This window comes from Psittacula echo (genome assembly GCF_963264785.1).
Source record: "Psittacula echo genome assembly, chromosome: Z".
NCBI classification, from domain to species: Eukaryota; Metazoa; Chordata; class Aves; order Psittaciformes; family Psittacidae; genus Psittacula; species Psittacula echo.
The window spans coordinates 964,446-983,852 of NC_137742.1; the positions used below are offsets into that span (position 1 = coordinate 964,446).

At 62.6% G+C, this 19,407-nt stretch overlaps 1 protein-coding gene across 10 annotated transcripts; it reads right to left on the bottom strand.

Annotated features, from left to right (window-relative positions):
- Positions 1-1,219: 1,219 nt before the first annotated feature.
- Positions 1,220-19,148, bottom strand: WDR7 (WD repeat domain 7). 10 transcript variants are annotated; one of them, XM_080638780.1, is made up of 30 exons: positions 18,950-19,148; positions 16,078-16,213; positions 15,777-15,940; positions 15,219-15,325; positions 14,709-14,787; positions 14,441-14,615; positions 14,209-14,285; positions 14,012-14,131; positions 13,755-13,900; positions 13,527-13,629; positions 13,070-13,199; positions 12,614-12,862; positions 11,853-12,073; positions 11,485-11,680; positions 10,949-11,163; positions 9,752-10,500; positions 9,377-9,447; positions 8,478-8,567; positions 8,118-8,236; positions 7,873-7,996; positions 7,393-7,506; positions 5,181-5,402; positions 4,071-4,257; positions 3,848-3,965; positions 3,560-3,709; positions 3,400-3,482; positions 3,052-3,151; positions 2,188-2,292; positions 1,865-2,069; positions 1,558-1,783 (listed from the first exon to the last, which is right to left on the bottom strand). In XM_080638780.1, the coding sequence occupies exons 3-29, from the start codon at positions 15,933-15,935 to the stop codon at positions 1,866-1,868; spliced, it is 4,413 nt and encodes a 1,470-aa protein (XP_080494906.1). In that variant the 5' UTR covers positions 15,936-15,940; positions 16,078-16,213; positions 18,950-19,148; the 3' UTR covers positions 1,558-1,783; position 1,865. The 10 variants fall into 10 exon arrangements, 9 of the variants coding, with proteins under 9 accessions (XP_080494906.1, XP_080494905.1, XP_080494904.1 ...); XM_080638779.1 differs by having other exon boundaries at positions 16,078-16,276; XR_013958837.1 differs by lacking the exons at positions 15,219-15,325; positions 18,950-19,148 and adding an exon at positions 1,220-1,353 and having other exon boundaries at positions 1,618-1,783; positions 16,078-17,572.
- Between the last annotated feature and the right edge of the window lie 259 nt (positions 19,149-19,407).

Consider the following 19,407-nt stretch of genomic DNA (forward strand, 5'->3'; position numbering starts at 1 on the left):
AGAGGGTGGCTTGAGGTGGGATCTAAGGCATCTAGCCATGACGGGATCCCTCGTGGCTTCGCGGCCAGCACCGGGCTGGGGATGGCCGGAGAGGACAACGTCCTCCATGAGCGGCAATGGGGGGCGATGCTCTCCCAACCTCGCCATCCAAGCCCCGACTCAGCCCCTGCGCGCTGCCGCCCCGGTGCCCCTCGCGTCGGACCCCTCCTCATCCGCGCCCGCTGCTGCTCCAGGGGAGCACCGCGGATCGGGGGCCCTCGAGAGCAGCCCAGGGGGCCCGGAGGGCGAGGATCGCGGCAGCGGCGCAAGCTGGGAGCAGCCTGAAGGCCCCCCGCGGGGCTGACGCCACGACGGCAACGCTCTTCCAGCCGGCTTTTATTTGCCAAGCAGGGCCGACAGCGGGGGCCGGACGCAGGCGGGGAAGCAGCGGATGCGGGACGGGACAACGGGGACGCGGAGGGGGAGGCGGCTCCGGCACGGATCGCAGCGGGGCCTCGCGCCGCGGTGCCCACCAGCACAGCAGCTGAGGGATGGGGCAGCGCGGGCAGGGCGCTCGCTCGGCTCTGTCCGACCGGGAACGCCGGCTTTTGCGACGGATACAGCCTCCACCGCTTCTCCTTCGGGGGGGGGGGGGGGGGTGTGCAGCTCGGAGGGGACACAGAGATGGGGCTCAACACCACGGCCGTGCAGGAGCTGGCGCGGAGAAGAGCCCGAGGGTCTCCCACAGGCATTCTCCAGCTCCATTGGTGCCAGAGGAAGGATGCTCCGGGCGGAAACATTCCCAATGCTCTTCACGTCTTCCCTACGGAACTCAGGAGTCGCTTCCCAACCCCAAATGGATATGGAGCATCTGGAGGAGCTCCAGAGAGCACCTAACCTTCCCCCCCCCCCCCCCCCCCCCAAAGCCAATGGTTTTGATAGAAGCCACTTTGGAAGCTCATGGATTTGGGGAAGAGTCTCCCAAGGACCTTGTGGCCTCCACTGGGTAGGCAGGGCCTTAATTCCAGGAGTTTTCCCAGCCAAGCAGCAAGGAAAAGCTGTCCAAACAGCTCCAGCAAGAGGGTTTGAGTCTTCCATAGCATAAACCTGGCGATATCCATGTGAATCCAGGAGACACGGGAGGGGAAGAGCCCAGTGACAGGCAAAGCTAACCAGGAATGTCCCTGCGGAAGGCAACGCTTCCCTGGAGCCGTTCCCATCACTTACCACTTCTCCAGCCTCATTTGTGCCTCTGGAGCCTGTGTCTGTCCCAAGGGAAGCCATGGTGGGAGCCATGGCCAGGCCAAGGACCGCAACGTCCCGGCCCAAATGGGAGCAGCTTTGGGAAGCAGCAGTTTTTTGTCCAAGAAAAACCTGGAAAAACACCTTTAGATATAAATATGCCTTCTGTTTTCCAAGCTGCTTTTCCACCTCCCAGGGATCTGGAGGGATTTGGAGGGCATATTGACACATCCACGCTCCCAGCCTGCAGCAGAGAGAGTCTGGGATCAGCAGCACTTCCAAGCCTCTCCGGAGACGGAACATCCCCTTTGGATGACACATGGATTCTCCAACCCAACTCAAGCTCTTCCCACCCCAAGGCAAGGAGCATCCCGTGCTCCAGGAGCCATCACCCACCATCATTCCATGGTCCCTAGGAGAAAGCCCAGGTAAACGGGAGTCCTTTGGAGCTTCCGGGAAGAGGCTCCCAAGGAAATCCATGTAGGAAAGGGCCCAGCACAGTGGGGATCCCTCGCTTCTGCCGCACCGTTCCAAGGAGCACGGTCCCAGCGCCCACCTCCTCCTGCGGGAAGCAACGGGAACACCGGGAAGCGCTGGAGACCCTTGGGAAGGCCGGAAAAGCAGGAGGCAGGAGCCAGGTTACCTTAGACCATGAAGCGATGCTCCTTGCCGTCGTGAGCCATGAGGATGACGTTCCTGTTGGAAGTCCAGATGAGCCTGGCCAGCTTGAGGGCGTTGTGGGAGCCGGGCGACGCCGGCTGCACGGGGGGCACCTGGAAGGTTTTGATGCAGCGGAGCTGCGGGGCCGAGTTCAACATCCCAATGCTTCCCAGGAGGGACGTGTTCATCTGCAAGGACACCCACGGCTGAGCCAGCGCGGCCACGGCTCCCGCCGGCCGTCACCTCCGACCCGGAGCTGCTCCCACTTCCAGCTGGCCACGGAGGCGCGGATGGAAGCCCCTTTACCTGCCAGAAGCAGAGGTGGCTGTCGGAGTTGGAGTAGGTGGCGAGGTACCGGCCATCGGGAGCAAAAGCCACGGCAGTTATGGGCCCTTTGTGGCCATGGATGGTCTGGGAAGAGAGGGAAAGGACGGGAATGCGGGCGAGGCCGGACGTTCGCAGCAGCAAATCCAAGGTGGGAGGCCCCTTTCGAGCACATCCCTATGGAAAACGCCAATGGGTGCCTCTAGATGGCACCCACCCCACCCCCCCCACCCCCCCCCCAGGGCCCCTATTTAACACCACTGTCCTCTCCATCCCGATCCAGCGGCTCCCGGAGCTGTGCAGCAGGAAGCGTTTCCTTGGGAATGCTGCTGTGGAAAAGCAGGAGCTGGAGGCAATGGATCAAGAGGGAGCTATAAAGAGCTGAAGGGCAAATCAATCCGTCCGTGGCAAGGACGCAGCGGCTGGAAACCAGATGAATCCCAGCGCTGTCGGATGCCAAGCACTGGGAATATCGAGCAGCTGCGTCATGTAATAGGAGAGAGAGGCAGGACCGAAGTGCCATTGGGAAGAGTGGGATTGAAAGAGAGGGATTTGGGAAGCATGAGGTGGGAAAGAGGGTATTTGGGGAATCCATTTGGGATCTGGGCTATAAAAAGGAGATGGATTTGGAAAAGAAGACGTAAAAATGGGATCTGTCTGGAAGACGAGCTATAAAAGAGATGCCACAGCATTCCATGACGATCCAAACGCCAAGCGAAGAGACAGAGCAGTCCCTAGCTCCTCCTCTGAGCTTCCATAAGAGCGTCATCCAGCACGAGGCTCCCTGCTCTTCCCCTTCCGATGGCTTCCAGGGATAAAGGGATGGAATTCCATGGATTTCCTTACCTGGCACTTCCCGGTGCGGATGTCGTAGAGGGCCACCGAGCCATGGCGAGCTCCCACCGCTATCCTGTGGCTGCGCTCGTAATAGCTCACCATGTAGAACCTGGAAGGAACAGCAGGATACAAGGAGGCTGCCGGAACGGTGGGAATAGTCCGCCCGAGGCGTCGGGAATCCAACCCCATCGGCTTGGGAGAGAGCTTAACGCTCGTGCGATCCCAACGGCAACACCTGGCACGCGAGCAGGCCGCTCCAAGCTGGCCTCGGACCCCGGCAGGGATGGGGCCCTGGCTCTTCCCAGGGCTCGCGAACGGATGATCCAAGCGGATGATCCTCAGGGCCTCGCCACTCACCTGCAGATGGCCGGGAAGCACTCCGGAAGGCCTTTCTTCTTGAGCAGGGCCCCTTCGAGGCAGTACATGACGATGTCCATGACCTTGGGCACAGGAGGCGGGCTGAGCGGCGCGCTCCGGGGCCTTCCCGAGGGGATGGCGCCGGCGGCGCCGGGCTCACCTCCACCAGCAGCTCCACGACGTCGGCGGGCATCTTCTCGATGAGGATCTCGATGACGCGCAGGATCTCCCCCTTGGCCCTGGCCAGGGTCGGTGTGTGGATGTTCTGCTGGGACTGCGCGTTGGCCGCCAGGGCCGCGTGCCTGTGCACCTGCAAGCGGCGGCACCCGCCTCAGCTGCCAGCTCCCGGCCAGCCCCCCCCCCCCCCCCCGGCCCCGGCACCGTGGGCTCGCAGGCAGGCGGGAAGGGCAGGGCCGGCGGGCGCTGGAGCGGGGCGCGCGGCGCTGACCTCCTTGGCGATGGTGGTGATGAAGGCGGGCGGCCTGGCGGTGGCGATGAGCGCCAGAGCGTGGCGTGCCGAGCGGGCCGAGTCGGCGGGCGGGCTCAGCGGCAGCCCCAGCGGGATGCTACGCAGGGCCCGCAGCGACGCACGAGGAAGAGGAGGAGGAAGAGCATTAGGGAGCGGGAGGAGGGCAATGGCAGCCCGTGCGCCCGAGCCCCGAGGCACCTACTTGGCCAAGAGCTTCTCGGCGTCGGCGCACAGCTCCAGCAGCCCCATGAGCACGGCCGAGACGTCCATGTAGGGCTCCCAGACGGTGAAGCCGCGGCCGATGAGGTCGATGGCGGTCCTGCGGATGGTGCTGTGCGCCGGCAGCTTGGCGCTGGGCGGCTGCAGCAGCAGGAAGGTCAGCGCCTTGCCTGGGAGGAGGGAAAGATGGGATCCTGCAGGGATTGACCCATGGAATGGGGTTAGGTCGGGCTGGGAGGGGGCGGCAGCGCCGTGGAGTGCAACGCGGCAGGGCCGGCTTGAGCGCTTCCAAGCTCCGGCATCTCCTTCCCTATGGGAATCCTCGCCGGGCTGCATCCGACCCGGAGTAAACCACGCTCGGCAGGAAGAGGCAAAGCCGTCAAGGGGATGAGGAGATCCTTGGCTTCCAGCTCCGCATGGAGCTGGGAATGGGCCGGCTCAGCGCCCACAGCAGGAGCCCGCTCGCCCCCAACGCTTGGCTTCATGGGTGAAGAGCAACTTCCCGCTATCCCATCTAATCCCACCTACACCTCCCTCTTCCTGCATACCGGCCCCCCCCCCCGCTGGCACGTAGCTCATGGCTTGCCCCAATTCCTTCAGGAATGCACGGGGAACAGGAGACAAGGTGGGGAGTGCAATGGAACACGCGGCTCCTTGGGGTGGTCCGGACGGAAGCAGCTGTGTTAGGAGAGCATTCCATCAGGCAGATGGGAATAAAGAGCGGGATTGAATGGAATTACGCATGTAATAGGGAGAGAAGGCAGCCGACTGGCCTCTGATGAGCAGGCTCCTATTGGCTTTCTCCTTCCTGCTCCATTATAAGCAGATTTGGGACAACGTATGACTTGCTACGGCACCCTAATGCAATTCCAGCCGCGGGAGAAGGATGGATTTCACACAGCTTAGGGCTGGCCTTCCCCCTGAAACTGGGATCAGCTGCACCTAAACCTCAGGCACTCGCAATAGAACGCATCTTGCTTCAACTGCAGAGAGGAAGAAACATGAGGCTTCGAGAAAGCCCCGCTCCGTGCTCTTCACCCCCTTCTCCCTGCTCCAAGGTCCCCTCCTTGCTCCCATCCTTCGGGATACTCACACGTGTGCCTTGCCAGCGAATAGTTGGCTCCGGCGCTGGTCAAGCCAAATCCTTCGGGAATCTGGCTGGAGCTGCGGGGCCGAGTGAGGAGCTTGGGAGGTTCAATCTCGGCTCCAAACTCTGCCCCGATGACTCCCAGCAGGACGATGGCCGTCGCTTGCTTCCTCCTCTCCTCGTAGGAGCTGGAGACCTTCTTGAGCTGGGGCAGACCGGAGAGGCAGCCTGCAACGGGAAGGAAGGGGATGGCGGGAATGGCAGGAATGGCGCCCGGTCATCTGTTTCCATGGAATTCGGGGCTGCTCCCGCGCTGCCTCCTCGTTTCCACTCAGGGAATGGGTCGGGCTGCAGGGACCTTGGAGCTCAGGCAGTTCCAGCCCTGTGCCACACACAGGGACACCTGCTCCTCCATCACCCTGATGCCCATCCTCGTAGGAGCTATCCCTATATACTGTCCATACATAGATCCGTACAGGTTATCCATGCAGAATGGATATCCATCTCTATTATCCATACAGAATGGATATCCATCTCTATTACCCATATAGAATGGATATCCATCTCTATTATCCATATGGAACAGATATCCATATCTATTATCCATACACAATGGATATCCATATATATTATCCATGCACAATGGATGTCCATATCTATTATCCATATAGAATGGATATCCATATATATTACCCATATAGAATGCATATCCATATCTATTATCCATGCAGAATGCATATTCATCTCTATTATCCATATAGAATGGATATCCATATCTATTATCCATATAGAATGGATATCCATGTCTATTATCCATGCAGAATGGATATCCATATCTATTATCCATACAGCATGGATATCCATATAGATTACCCACATACAATGGATACCCATATCTATTATCCATATAGAATGGATATCCATATAGATTACCCATATACAATGGATACCCGTATCTATTATCCATATAGAATGGATATCCATATAGATTACCCACATACAATGGATACCCACATCTATTATCCATACAGAATGGATATCCATATCTATTATCCATACAGCATGGATATCCATATCTATTATCCATACAGAAGGGATATCCCTATGGATTCCATAGAACCAATGGAGTTTGGAGTGCGTGAGGCGGCACCACGTGGCCGGAAAACGGGCTGGAACAAAGCCAGGAGGGATCCGATGGAGCTGCTCCAGGATTCCTGTCTGCAGGAAGCACCCTCACACCTACAGCCAGGCTCTAGGTGCTCACGCTCCCGGTGTATCCCAGTAGGTATGGGATAACACGAGGGATGGACTGGCGCCGACTCCCGCCCTCAGCTCCCTGTATCCCTTCTCCTGCCTGGCTGAGCACAGCTCTGCCTTAGGGATCTCGATCCCAACGGGCAGGGAGCAGATGCTGGAGCAGGGAACGGCGGGATACGGATCAATGGGAGAGGCACTGAGGAAGCAAGGAAGAGGGAACACACGTGCTGCTTCCAGTAGGGAATTCAAGCCTGGGGGCAGCCGTTCCCCCTCCTCCTGCTTTTCCTTGGAAGTTAACCCTTCGCTGCATCCCAAAGGATGCAAACTTCCACTTAGAGCCCTGCCTCCCAGTTCGACTTCGAGCAGCGCAACGGGAAGCACTGGGAAGTGCTGCCTCCTGGAACGGTTTGGATTGGGAAAGACCTTCCTTAGGATGCCCCCCTTGGAGCCTGATGGAAGCGGGGCTGATGGCTCATTCCCATACACACCGCTCCCTCTTGTGGTCCACAGGGGAAGGAGCAGGGATGCGCTGGCTCGGGATGAGCACAGGGATGCCGAGGGGGGAAAGAGCATCCCTACCCCTAAATCCCGTATCTAAAGCCCGGATTCCAGCTTTCTTGGAGCATCTTTAGGCACTGGGAGCTGCTCTAAGGTCTCCATGGAGCCTTCTCCTCGCCCGGCACCCCAAGTCCTTCTCCTCACTGGCCACTTCCGAGTCACTCTCAGCTCAGATAGGAACGGGGATGCTCCCATGCCCAAGTGATCCTTGAAATAGGGATGGATGAAGGGAATGCAGGGAGAACCCCTCGTGGCCGCTGGGTACCAGCATCACTGGGTGGGCCAAGCAGTAGGAACCTTCGGAGCCCAGCCCAGCTCCCCCACCAGAGCCTCAGCGCTGCCGGGCCCATCTCCCCTGCGTGGGGCACCCGAACCCACCGCGGCCCTGCTGGGTGATGCCCACCTGCGGGAATGTCATCGTCACCCAGGTCATGCTCCTCCTCCTGCACCTTCGCTTCCGTTCCCAAGGAATCGGGGCTGGCGCTGCCCGCCTGCATGCCTTCTGCGCTCACTCCAGCTGCAAGAACCAAAGGAACACGCTCCAGATCCGCGGGAAAACCCCTTTCTTCCCCCCCCCCCCAAATCCCGGTTTTCCAGGGGATCCGCAGTCTTATTAGTTCAGCTGAGCTTGGAATCATGGAATGGCTCGGCTCTTAAAGCTCATCTATGGGCAGGGCCACCTTCCACTAGCCCAGCTTGCTCCAGGCCCCATCTCCTCCTTGGATCCCATTCCAAGGCCACGTTGAGCAACGAGGTCCTACGGAAGGTGTCCAAGAGGACGAGCTGAAGGCCCTCGCCAAGCCGAAGCGGTCCATGCTTCCATATGGAACGCGTCGGGGTGCTTTTCCCCAGGTACCCTCCCGCTTCCCAGCGGCTTACTCACGGGACAGGACACTGTCCATGTACTGGGGGAGGTACGGAGCCCAGGCGTCGATGGTTTCCTTCCTCCCTGCTTGCTCGATCCTCCTCAGCTCGGCGAGCAGCAGCGCCTGCGCCGCTTCCCTCACCTGCGAAGCCAAGAGGCCCATCCCATGAGCTCCACGGGACCACGGAGGAGGAGCTGGAAGCGCCCAGCGCACGCCGGGAAGGAGCCTTCCCCCGGAGGCCGGTGGGCACGGGGGGCATCACCTCCAGGCAGCGATCCTGCCACCGGCGCGCCAGCATCTCCAGGAGAGGCGGGCGGAACTTGTCGAGGCCCAGCAGGTCGGGGAGCATCACGCAGTGCATGGCGGCCAGCTGGCTCCACCCTGCCAACACACATCCCAAGGGAATGGCGACGGGAGCAGCACGCAAGGCGACGCCAGCCGGCGGGGAGGGCTCGGGGGGGGCGGGACAAAGGGGGAGCCTGGGTGCAGCCTGCATCCCGCATCCCGTCCTCCTCCTCCTCCTCCTCGGCTGCACCGGGCCCCGCTTCCTCACCCGCCTACACCGGAGCAAGGGCAGGAGGCGGAGGCTAAAGGCAAGCAGGAAAGGGCGGCCCGAGAGTACCTTCGTTGACTAAGAAACAGGGGTGGAAAGGAGGAGCAGAGGCAGAGCCAGAGGGAGCAGCGTCGGCGCTCGGAGCAGCAGCGGCAGCGCCTTGCCCGGGCCACGAGGAAGGAACAGAAGAGAAACAAAGAGGAGAGAGTGAGGAGAGCGGCTCCCGAGTACCCCCCCAGCAGCAATGGGGGAGGCCGAGCCCGTGCTGGGGTACCCTGCGCTTCCCAGGGGCCTGCGGCGCAAGGAGGAGGGCGGAGGCTCCGGGACGGACGCCATTCCCAAGGGAATTCCCAGCGCCTCGCGCTGCGCCGACCTCGGGATGCAGGAGCTGGGCTCCTGCTTCGAGGCAAAAGGAGCTGCTCTGCTGCCAGGAGGCTCAGTGAGGCTCCCCTCAACCCTGGCTCTCCGGGGGGTAGCTTCAAGCTCCTGGTAAAGGAAGGAGGGCAAACCTGCCCTAGGAGTGAGCGTATGGACCCTATGGATGGCCCAAGGGGGAAACCCTTCCTGCTCCTCCTCCATCTCGCCACTCCCAGCTGTTTCCACGTGCAGGAAGCACCCTTCCTATCCATCCCACGCTCTCCCTGTAGCCGGGCACGCGACAGCCCAGGAAGCAAGGATCCTTTGGGATCTGGCCCTGCCCTCTCGGGATGAGAAGAGCGCTAGCAAAACGAGCCTGCTGCCCGCACAGGGGAGGCAATACCTCCTCCTACCACGCTCTGCTGCACCTGAAGCTCTACTCTGGGGCCCAGCCCGACGGTTAGGCGTGGAGCTGTGCAGTTGCAGGCTCCAAACCTCTTCCGCCCCTTCCAAAAGGCGCAAACCCCGCCTGGAGCACCTTCCTCCGCTCGCTGCTCCCGGCTATTCGACACGGGGATCGCTGCCAACCGCTGCCGGGCGCCAGCTTTTACCTTGTTTGATGGCTCCTTGGGCTGCGGGAGCTTTGGCTCGGGAGGTCTCAGGAGTGCCTGGTCTGGGAGGCCTGGACAGCAAACAGAACGGGCGAAAAGGAGGCGGCCAAGAGGAGAAGGCAGGGAAAGCACAGGGAGAAAAGCAGGGACAAGGTGAGAGCCCAGCTCCAATCGCGAGCAAAGCTCCCTTTAGGCGGGGGGGGGAAGCTCCTCTGTGCGCGCGCTGCCGGCCTGCGGCTCGCCCGGGACGCTCCGCAGGCCCTTCCCAACCCAACCATCCCGGCCGGCCACGACTCTCCAGCACTCCCAAGAGGCCGGAAGGCGAGTGCAGGCGCCGGTGGTGGGACCCCGCAGGCCAGCGGCTCGGTGCCCTACCTGCCGGGCCCTTTCTTCATGTGCTCGCCGATGAAGGTGGCGTTGGTCATGCTCATGAGCGTGTTGGCCAAGGAGATGACCGAGAGGAGATGCTGCGTGGTCACCGCCCGGGATATCCCATAGGTGCCTTTGCCCAGGCCGTCCCCGCCGTCCCGGGAGCCTTTCCCAAGGGCCTGGTTGTAACCCGGCAGCATGAGGGACATGTGGGCGCCTCTGGAGAGGAGCCCGAAGGACACGGAGCAGTGCGGCTTCAGCAGGCCAAGGCGTTGCAAGCAGAGCTCATCCAGGCTGGAGTTGAGGCCCCAGGCGTGGAGGCAGGACATGAAGAGCTTGGCGGTGTCCATGGGGAGGTTGTACTCTAACAGAGTTAAGGGCTTGGACTTGCCCGAGCGATACTCGGGGTCGCCGTCCTCCCTCGTCTGCCTCGCCGAGCCTTCCTCCTCCTCGTCGTCGTCGTCGTCGAGGAGGTGCTCCTTGATGTTCTCCTTGATGGTCTCCTTCACCTGCTGGAAGAGGACGGCCGCCCTTCTGCTGGCCAGGAAGGAAGCGCCCTTGTCCGAGGGCCCCGAGGCCTTGGCGAGGCTCTCGGGAGGCACCAAGGCGCTGTTGGGCCTGGAGGCCTCCTCGCTCAGCAGCTGGATGATGAGGGCTTCCACGTCGAAGAAGAGCACGTGCAGATCCGGGTCGGCCACGTTGGTCTTCATGGCTTGCACCATCAGGGAGTTGTGGGAGTACTTGGGCAGGTTCCCCTGCAGGAAAGCAGGAAAGCCGCTTGGAACGGCAGCGGGAATCGGCACGCTCCGAGCAAAGGCAGCGCGGAACGGGGTGGGCTGGGGGGGGACCTCAGAGCTCAGCCACGTCCCATAGGGACGCCGTGCACCAGAGCAGGGAGCTCCGACCGGGCCTGAGCACCCAGGGACACGGAAGCGCCAGCTTCTCCTGTCAAGCCAGCCCAGGGTCCCATTGCCCCCACGGGGAAGAGCTCAGATGAGCTTTAGGGTGAAAACACGAGCTTTAGGGCGAGCAACACGAGCTTTAGGGTGAGCAACACGAGCTTTAGGGCGAGCAACACGAGCTTTAGGGTGAGCAACACGAGCTTTAGGGTGAGGAACACCGGCTCTTCCTGGCTTAGCTCCTCCTCTTCCTTTCAGCTTTGGGTAAGAACCTCGAAGGCTCCTCCCTTGAAGCCCAGCTCACCTTCTCAGCCGCTTCGGAAGCCAGGAGGTTGGTGGCCAGCGTCTGGAGCTTCTGATGGGCCACGTTCTTGAGGGCAGCCAAGCTCCTCCTGGTCATGGCCTGCTTCAGGTTGACCGCAGGATGGCTCAGGGCGTCCACAGCCGCCGGGAGGGCCTCGTCACAGGCGTTCAGGATCTCCACCGCCGTTATCCCCATCACGCATCGGTCCAGAGCTCCTGAGAGGAGGGCAAAGGGGACGAGGATGAGGAGAAGCCATTGGGAACGTCCAAAGGATCACGGAGAAGCTAATTCCTCAGGGAATGGTGGCGGAAGGGGTCCACGTTAGACCAGGTCGCTGCACGCCTGCGCTCGGATGGGGCATTCCCATGTCCAGTTGGAAACCCGAGCTCCTCGTCCCATCCCAAGCCCCTCTCCGGCTTTCTTGCAGCGCTCTAAGGTCTCCATGGAGCCTTCTCCGGGCTTGCTCCACATCCTCACGTCGGCAACGTTGCCCCCCCCCCCGAGGCTGTCCCATCCCCTGCCCCCTTTCCCCTCACCTGTATCCATCTGCCAGACGTACACGGAGCCGTCGGAGCAGCCCACCACCAGGTAGTCATCGGAAGGCCTCCACTTGATGACTTGGATGGGGAAGAGGTGCCGGGACGCCAACATGATGCACTTCTTCTCCCGCAGGCTCAGGAGCCCCACCGAGTGGTCGCTGCCCACCGAGCACACGCAGTGCTGGACTCTGGCCTGGCAGCACCAAGGAGAAGCCTTGAGCAGGGGGGCAACGACCCGCGCCCGCGTCCCGTTTGCCTCGCCTTCGAGGCCCCCGCGTCCCCCTGCCTCCCCCCGTCCCGCCGGGAGAGCTTCCTCCTTGGGGAAGGCACCCGGCCCGGCTCCCCCCGCGGCGGGGCTCACTCACGCTGCAGTTCTCGGGGGGCACGAGCAGCTGGCTGATCTCGCCGCCGTGCACGCAGAAGAGGTGCTTCAGCTCGCCGGAGAAGATGTCCCACACGATGACGGCGAAGTCCACGGCCCCCGAGACCAGGTAGCGCTGGTCGTAGCGAGCCGAGACCTGGTGCGGGTACAGCAGGCAGGTGACCTTGCTGCGGTGGCCCCGCAGCGTGCGGTGGGGCGGCCAACCTGGGAGAGAGGGGGGAAAAGAGAGCGGGAGTGAGGCCGGGGAGCGCCTTGGCCCCCAAACCCCACTGGGTTCCATGGGGAAGCGGCGCTGGACCACGGCCTGAATGGAGCTGGTCAATGGGGTGGGTTGCGAGGGACCCCGAAGCTCATCTAGCTCCTATAGGGACACCTTCCACTAGGCCAGGCTGCTCTAAACCCCATGTGCTCCTGAAACGCCTCCTGGAAGGAAAGCCAACCCATCCTGACCTGTGCCAGAGCGTTCCCAAAGGGTTCCGAGGCGGGTAAGGAGAGGGATGCGTGCGTGCAGCACCTCCCCAGCGCGATGGAGCTGTTCGAAACGGCCCCTTCTGCTCCCTGGAGCCCCAGCTAAAGGGGTTTGCAAGCGGAGATCCCATCCCATCCCATCCCATCCCATCCCATCCCCTGGCACGTTCCAGCCATTCCCCCTCGGCCCATCCTGCCACCCCCTCATGCGAAGGCCTTCCCCAGGTGCCCTGGAGCCCCTGAGGGCCCGCTCCGCTCCTTCCCGGCACTGCCTACCCCTGCGCAGCGTGTGCTCCCCTTGCAGGAGCTGCACGATGGCGGTCTGCGTGGCGGGCACGATGACGACGCTGCCGTCCTCGCGCCCGCACACGAGCCTGCCGTGGGCCGGGATGTACACGCTGGCCGTGACGCGCAGCGGCTCCGGGGCGTTGGGCACGGAGCTCAGCTGGTCGATGATCCCGGCCGGATGAGGGCTCAGCCCATCGAAGGCTTCCTGCAGCGACATGGACCTCGGCGCCCCGAGGCCTGCGGGAGACCCGGCAGGCGATGAGATGAGAGCCAAGAGGCTTCCCCGTCCTTTCCACGCCCCGCATCCCGCTCGGCCGTTGGGATGCTCCAGCATCACCGTGGCTCCATTGCAAGCGGCACTGCCCCAGGCTCCTCGTCTGCCTGGACCCAAGCTGCGGGGGCTTTCCGGGGTCAAGCGAGAGCTGTTTGGGAAGCTGTGGGTACCTTTGGCACCGCTTTGGTGCTCCAGAGTATCCGGGATGCTCCAAAGGGAAAGCCTTCCCGAAGAGTCGCCTTGGATGAGGAGCTTGGAAGCTCCACAGAAGAAGCGGGTGACCGGGGGGCAGATGAGGAGCTGCCGGAGGCAAAGGAAGGCCGAGTGAGGGCAGGGAAAGCACGTTCCGAGCTCAACGTCCACCCGCCCCCCTCCAACAGCAGGGCCAAAAGGCTTTGTCATAAAGGAGGAAGGGCAGCTCCGGGGATCCAGCCTCGGGAAGAGGCGGGTTCCTAGGAACAGCAGCTACGCTAAAGGGAACGCCGGGATCCTACAGGCCTACAGGGCACTGAAGCCATCCCCAAGCGCTGCTTGGAGAGGGCAGGAGGAAGCAGGGGGTAAGGAAGGGGTCAGCTCGCTCAAGCAGGCGGAAGGCACGCAGGGAGCTCCGGATCCATGCGGCTTTACCTGTGCCTCGGCTCTGTCCAGCACGCCGCACACCGAAGGGGGGATCAAGTCCTCCACCGCCTTGCCCACGTCGCTGCGGAAGGAATCGCTGGCTGGGAGGCAGCTGGCAGGGAGGGCAAGGAGAAAGGATGAGGATCTCTGGGATGAGGCCTTCCGCATCCCAGCTGCCGAGGAGCGGGGCTAATCCCCGAGTTAAGGAAGGGCCGGGAATGCCGCGCTGCTCCCCACCTGGCTGGTAAGCGGTAGATGAAGCTTTGGCCGTGCTCTGTCCACACAATGACCGCATCGGCTGCTACGAAGTCCCCGCCGGCCCAGGCCCGCTGGCTCTCGCTGGGCACGGAGCACAGCAGGGAATAGTCGCCGGCGTCAAACACCTGCAAGGAAGCAGAGGCTGGGAGCCGGGAGCACCAAGACGTTCCCGCGGGATGCAGGGAGAGGCCTCGGAGCATCCCGATCCCGACGGGCTCAAGGCAGCAGGAACGTACCCTCCAGTACTGGGAGCACACGACGAGGAGGGAGCGCTGCGTGAAGGCGCACAGGGCGATGCTCTGGCAGTTGTGGCAATAGATGGGCTTGGATTCCTCTTCAAACAGCGGCCCGGCGTCCTGCGAGCGACGGGACACGACATTCCCATGGGAATAGGACGCCCGGGAGAGTTCCGCCTCCGCTCGCTTGCCCTTACCTGCACCCGGCCCGCTTCCGCCGTCAGGATCCAGACCTTCAGGATGCCAGTCACGGAAACGGCCACCACGGTGTCCTCTGCGGAAGAGCACAGAGCTCCCCGTGAGCCATTCCCGCCCGGAATCTTGGAATGGGATGGCTTGGAAGGGACCTGCCGCCTCCTTCCCTCTGCTGCGGGCACAGCAGGGCCATCGGAGCAGGGGCAGAAGGAAGCTGCCCCAGCAGCTCCTTACCTTGCGTCCTGTCCGATCGAACGATGCTCATGGAGCTGATCCAGTCGGGAGAGATCTTGGATAACAAGGAATAAAGGACTTCGAGGCTGCTAGCATCCATGACCAGGATCTCCGGGTAGTGCCCGTGGCACAAGAGCCTTCCTTCCCGCTGGGATCCCACGGTGAGCTCATAGAACTGGGGGGTAACAGGGATGCTAGTACCCGGGAAGCATTCCCTGCTCCGTCGGGAATCGTTCCATAGGGATCACGCCCCCCGGCGCGCACTGACCTGGATGCCTGTGTGCGTGCAGGCTAGCTTAGTGAACTCAATGCACCTCCCGTCGCTGACATCCCAGAGACACATCTCCCTGCAAGGGGAAAGGCAGCTCGAGGGGGCGAGGAGGAGGAACAGCGGGGAGGAAAGCACGGATCGGGGCGTTCCCCACCGTTTCCTCATAGGATAACACTGCTTTGGGTGGGAAGGGAGCCGAGGATCCAGCGCCAATCCCCGCCATGGGGCACGGATGCCCTTTCAGGTCCCTTCCAATGTGCCTCTACTTAGAAGCCCTTGATAGCGGGTCATTCCCAACTCCCTGACCCCCCTCCTGATAGCGTAGGGAAAGAATTCCTGCCTTCGGGAACAGCCTGTGGCAGCCGCGCACGCGCTCTGCCGCAGCCGCTTACTGCGGGGCCCGCCTCGAGGCAGAGGGGGGGGCGAGGCGAAGAGGAGGAGCGAGGCCGCGCCGGCGGGCTCTGCCCTCGGCCTTCCCGCCTGGAGCGGGCTCCGGAGGGCACTCACCCGCTCTCCGAGGCGCTCACGACGTACTGCTTGTCGCTGCCGGCACACGCCTTGGCCAAGCAAGTGACGGGGGCCGAGTGGCCAAAGAGCAGCGCCCGGGGCTTGATCTACGAGCAGGAGAAACCAAAGGAGAGACCTGGCGCCGGCGAGGCGAGTCTGTACCTCGCTCCCTGTACGTTTCGTCCCTCAACACCGGGCGTAAGCTCAAAGGAGCGCGGCCGCAGGACTGTTATGGGCCGGCTGAGCGCGGGAGGTTATGGGTCCGCTCGCCATCAACCGGCGCCTACGGGCGCCCCCCGAGACGACCCGGTGCGCTCCGCTGCGCCTCCCCTAACCGCGGCCCGCGCTTCCTGCCCCTCTTCCCGCTGAAAATCCCTCGGGGCAGCAGGATCCGGGCCGGCTCGCCGGGAAGGCGGGAGCGGGAACCGCCGCCTCCGCTGGGACGGCGGCGGCAAGCAGGGCGCGTTTCGCTGCTGCGCCCCGGGCGCTGCGAGCTCTCCGCGGTGCCCTTTCCGTTTCCCGGGAAGGGCGCCCAGCGAAGCGGCTCGCATCCCTCACCTGCAGGTCGGCAGCCAGGTCCCAGAGGCAGATCTGCCCGTCGTGGCAGCCGCTGACCACCATGGGCACGGCGTCCAGGAGCAGCAGGCTGGAGATGCAGTGCGTGGGGGCCCGGCGGCCCCACAGCACGATGGGCAGCACCAGGCTGTTCCCTGCCATCCTGCCTGCGGGAGCAGAGAGGAGCCGTGGGCATCGCGCCATTCCCAGCCTTCGGAATGCCGTCGGCCCGCGGGCAAGGGGCCGGATGAGGCGGCGGGGACGTCACGAGGGGTTGGCGCTGCTCCTTCACCGCCTTCCTCACCTTTTCCGGGCGGGAATGGCCCGCACGGTTGCAGCCCTTGAAGTTTATGGAATGCCGGCGCTGGGAGCGTGCAGGGATAAAGGCACGAGGGGAACGCTGGGATTGCAACGCAGGAAAAGGCTCCTTCGGGGCTGGCCTGGGGGATTCACCCGCCTGAAGCTCGGGATAACGGGAACGGCTTCCGGCCGCCGGACGGCAGCTGGGATGCAGGGAAGGGACATGGGGATTGGGGTGAAGGCTCCAGGCAGCCTGCCCGAGCGCGGGTGTCCCACGGGCTCCAAACGGGACCCTTAAGGCCCCTGCAACCCACAGCATTCCACGCTTCCCCGAGGAGGCGCAGAAGGAAAGGCTCCCTGCCCCACCAGCTCGAGCCTGCCTATTCCCAGCTCCCCTGGAATGCAGCCCCTGCAATCCCTGCAGGCTGGGCAATGCACATGGAAAAAGGTGGGGAAGGGAAGGGAAAAGGCAGCGGGAGCAGCGCCAGGATGCCTTACAATGGGGGGGGGGGCCCGGCTCACACAGCCCCTTGGGGCTTGGGGCATCCCAAAGCCTCGCCGCTTGCCTCCCATGGGATCACGTTCCAAGCGGCGACCGGAATTCGAGCAGCAGTCCCTGCCCGAGGCCTTTCCAAAGGGTAAAGCACGGCCGCCCGGCGGACGCGGTTTGATCCCTAAGCTCCCGGCGCCGGAAGGCCTAAAAGCACACCGCTATTCCCATTGCCAGCCTTTCCTGCGGGAAACGGCCCTGCCCGAAGGGATCGCAAAGCTCCCGACGGATGCTTCCCGGCCGGCCGGCCGTGGGGCAGCACAAGGAGCACGCACCTCCCGCCTCCGGGAAGGATGCTGTATCCCTGCGGAGCGGCCCCCCCCCAAGCCTCATCCCGTTGTGCCTCCCTATTCCCAAGGGCGTTTGCATGCCAGGGGAGAATTCCAGCAGCCGGGAATTGCACCAACGCCGAGGCACAGCCGCCTCTCCGTGGAACTGCCAAGGGATGGGGCTGCTGCGAAGCCTTCCCAATGCAGCCAGGAGCAAAGCTCAGCTCCCAGCACATTCCCAATGGGAATGGGAAAGGAACTGGTTCAGGTGCAAGCTTTTCCTTAAGCTTAAGGGGTTAAACCAAGCCCTTCCATCACCTTTAGGGGTCAAACCAAGCCCTTCCATCGCCTTTAGGGGTCAAACCAAGCCCTTCCATCGCCTTTAGGGGTCAAACCAAGCCCTTCCATCGCCTTTAGGGGTCAAACCAAGCCCTTCCATCGCCTTTAAGGGTTAAACCAAGCCCTTCCATCGCCTTTAGGGGTCAAACCAAGCCCTTCCATCGCCTTTAGGGGTCAAACCAAGCCCTTCCATCACCTTTAAGGGTTAAACCAAGCCCTTCCATCGCCTTTAGGGGTCAAACCAAGCCCTTCCATCGCCTTTAAGGGTTAAACCAAGCCCTTCCATCGCCTTTAAGGGTTAAACCAAGCCCTTCCATCACCTTTAAGGGTTAAACCAAGCCCTTCCATCGCCTTTAGGGGTCAAACCAAGCCCTTCCATCGCCTTTAAGGGTCAAACCAAGCCCTTCCATCGCCTTTAAGGGTTAAACCAAGCCCTTCCATCGCCTTTAGGGGTCAAACCAAGCCCTTCCATCGCCTTTAAGGGTCAAACCAAGCCCTTCCATCGCCTTTAGGGGTCAAACCAAGCCCTTCCATCACCTTTAAGGGTCAAACCAAGCCCTTCCATCGCCTTTAAGGGTCAAACCAAGCCCTTCCATCGCCTTTAAGGGTTAAACCAAGCCCTTCCATCGCCTTTAAGGGTCAAACCAAGCCCTTCCATCGCCTTTAGGGGTCAAACCAAGCCCTTCCATCGCCTTTAGGGGTCAAACCAAGCCCTTCCATCGCCTTTAGGGGTCAAACCAAGCCCTTCCATCGCCTTTAGGGGTTAAACCAAGCCCTTCCATCGCCTTTAAGGGTCAAACCAAGCCCTTCCATCGCCTTTAAGGGTCAAACCAAGCCCTTCCATCGCCTTTAAGGGTCAAACCAAGCCCTTCCATCGCCTTTAGGGGTCAAACCAAGCCCTTCCATCGCCTTTAGGGGTTAAACCAAGCCCTTCCATCGCCTTTAAGGGTCAAACCAAGCCCTTCCTTCCCCTTTGCAGCCGTCACAATCCCACGCAGGCCATCTGCCGCCCAGCCCCTGCATCATGCCCAGCTCAGCACCCCCGTCACGGCAGGCTCAGAGCAGGAACCACATCACAAGGCCCGCAGCCACCCGCCATTAGACGCCATTTAATCCTTGCCAAGGATTATCCCCCCCCCTTGGCTCCCTCCCGTTACCGAAGAGCCCACAATCACCCATTACCGCCCGTTACCGGAGCCCGGCAAAGACCCGGACCCCCCCCCCCCCATCCCCGCCGTATGAAGGGGGGTGTCCGGCAGCACGGTGCGAGAGCGGCCTCCCCGCTTCCCCCCCCCCCAACACGGCCCCGTTCGGGGGGGCCCGAGGAGGGATCGGGCCCCGTTACCGGTGGTTCCTGCCCCCGGGGCCTCCGGCGGGGCCGCTCCCGGTGCGGGGGCCGGCAGCTGCCGCCGGCTGTCGTGACGCTGCCGCCGCTGTCGTAAAGCCCGCCCCTCGCCGTGCTCACTGACGGCAGGCGGCGTCGCCATGGCAACCGCGCGGCGGGGCCGGGGCTCAATGGGTTCCCCGGCCCAGCCCGGCGGAGGTGGGCACCGGGACCGGCCCCGGCGGTACCGGAGGGCTCCGTTAAGGGCGGCATGGCGGTTACCGTGGGTTGGAGCTAATTCTTCCCCTTCCCAGCTGTTTCCCAGCGACAGGCCATTAGGAAGAAGGCGGATTTTACCCAGGGTTACCGGCTAACCGGAGGGCAACAGCTTTACCTCAGCGGCTGGCGCCGGTCTCCATGCCCGGCCTCGGTGCCTTGTGCGTCCCCTCAGCAACGGCGCCTCATGGCCACAGCACAGCAACACCTCCTCCGCTCCCACCCTTCACCCGCGCCCCATAAACCCCACGGGAATAGAGCTCATCCTGACCAAAACACCCTAAAGCAGGACGGAGCTCCTCCCGATCCCAAGGGATCAGCGCTGCCCGCCCCACCGCCCCTCCTTCCCCTCAGCCCGCCTCATCCCAACATGGCGGCCGCGCCACACCCCCGCTTGCCCTTACCTAAAATGGCCGCCGCCTCCCTCCGCCATCGCTCAAAATGGCGGCCGCTCCCAGCATACCCCGCGCTTGCCCCTACCTAAAATGGCCGCCGTCTCCCTCTGCCCTTACCCAAGATGGCGGCCGCGCCGCTCCCCCTCTTGCCCTTACCTAAAATGGCCGCCGCCTCCCTCTG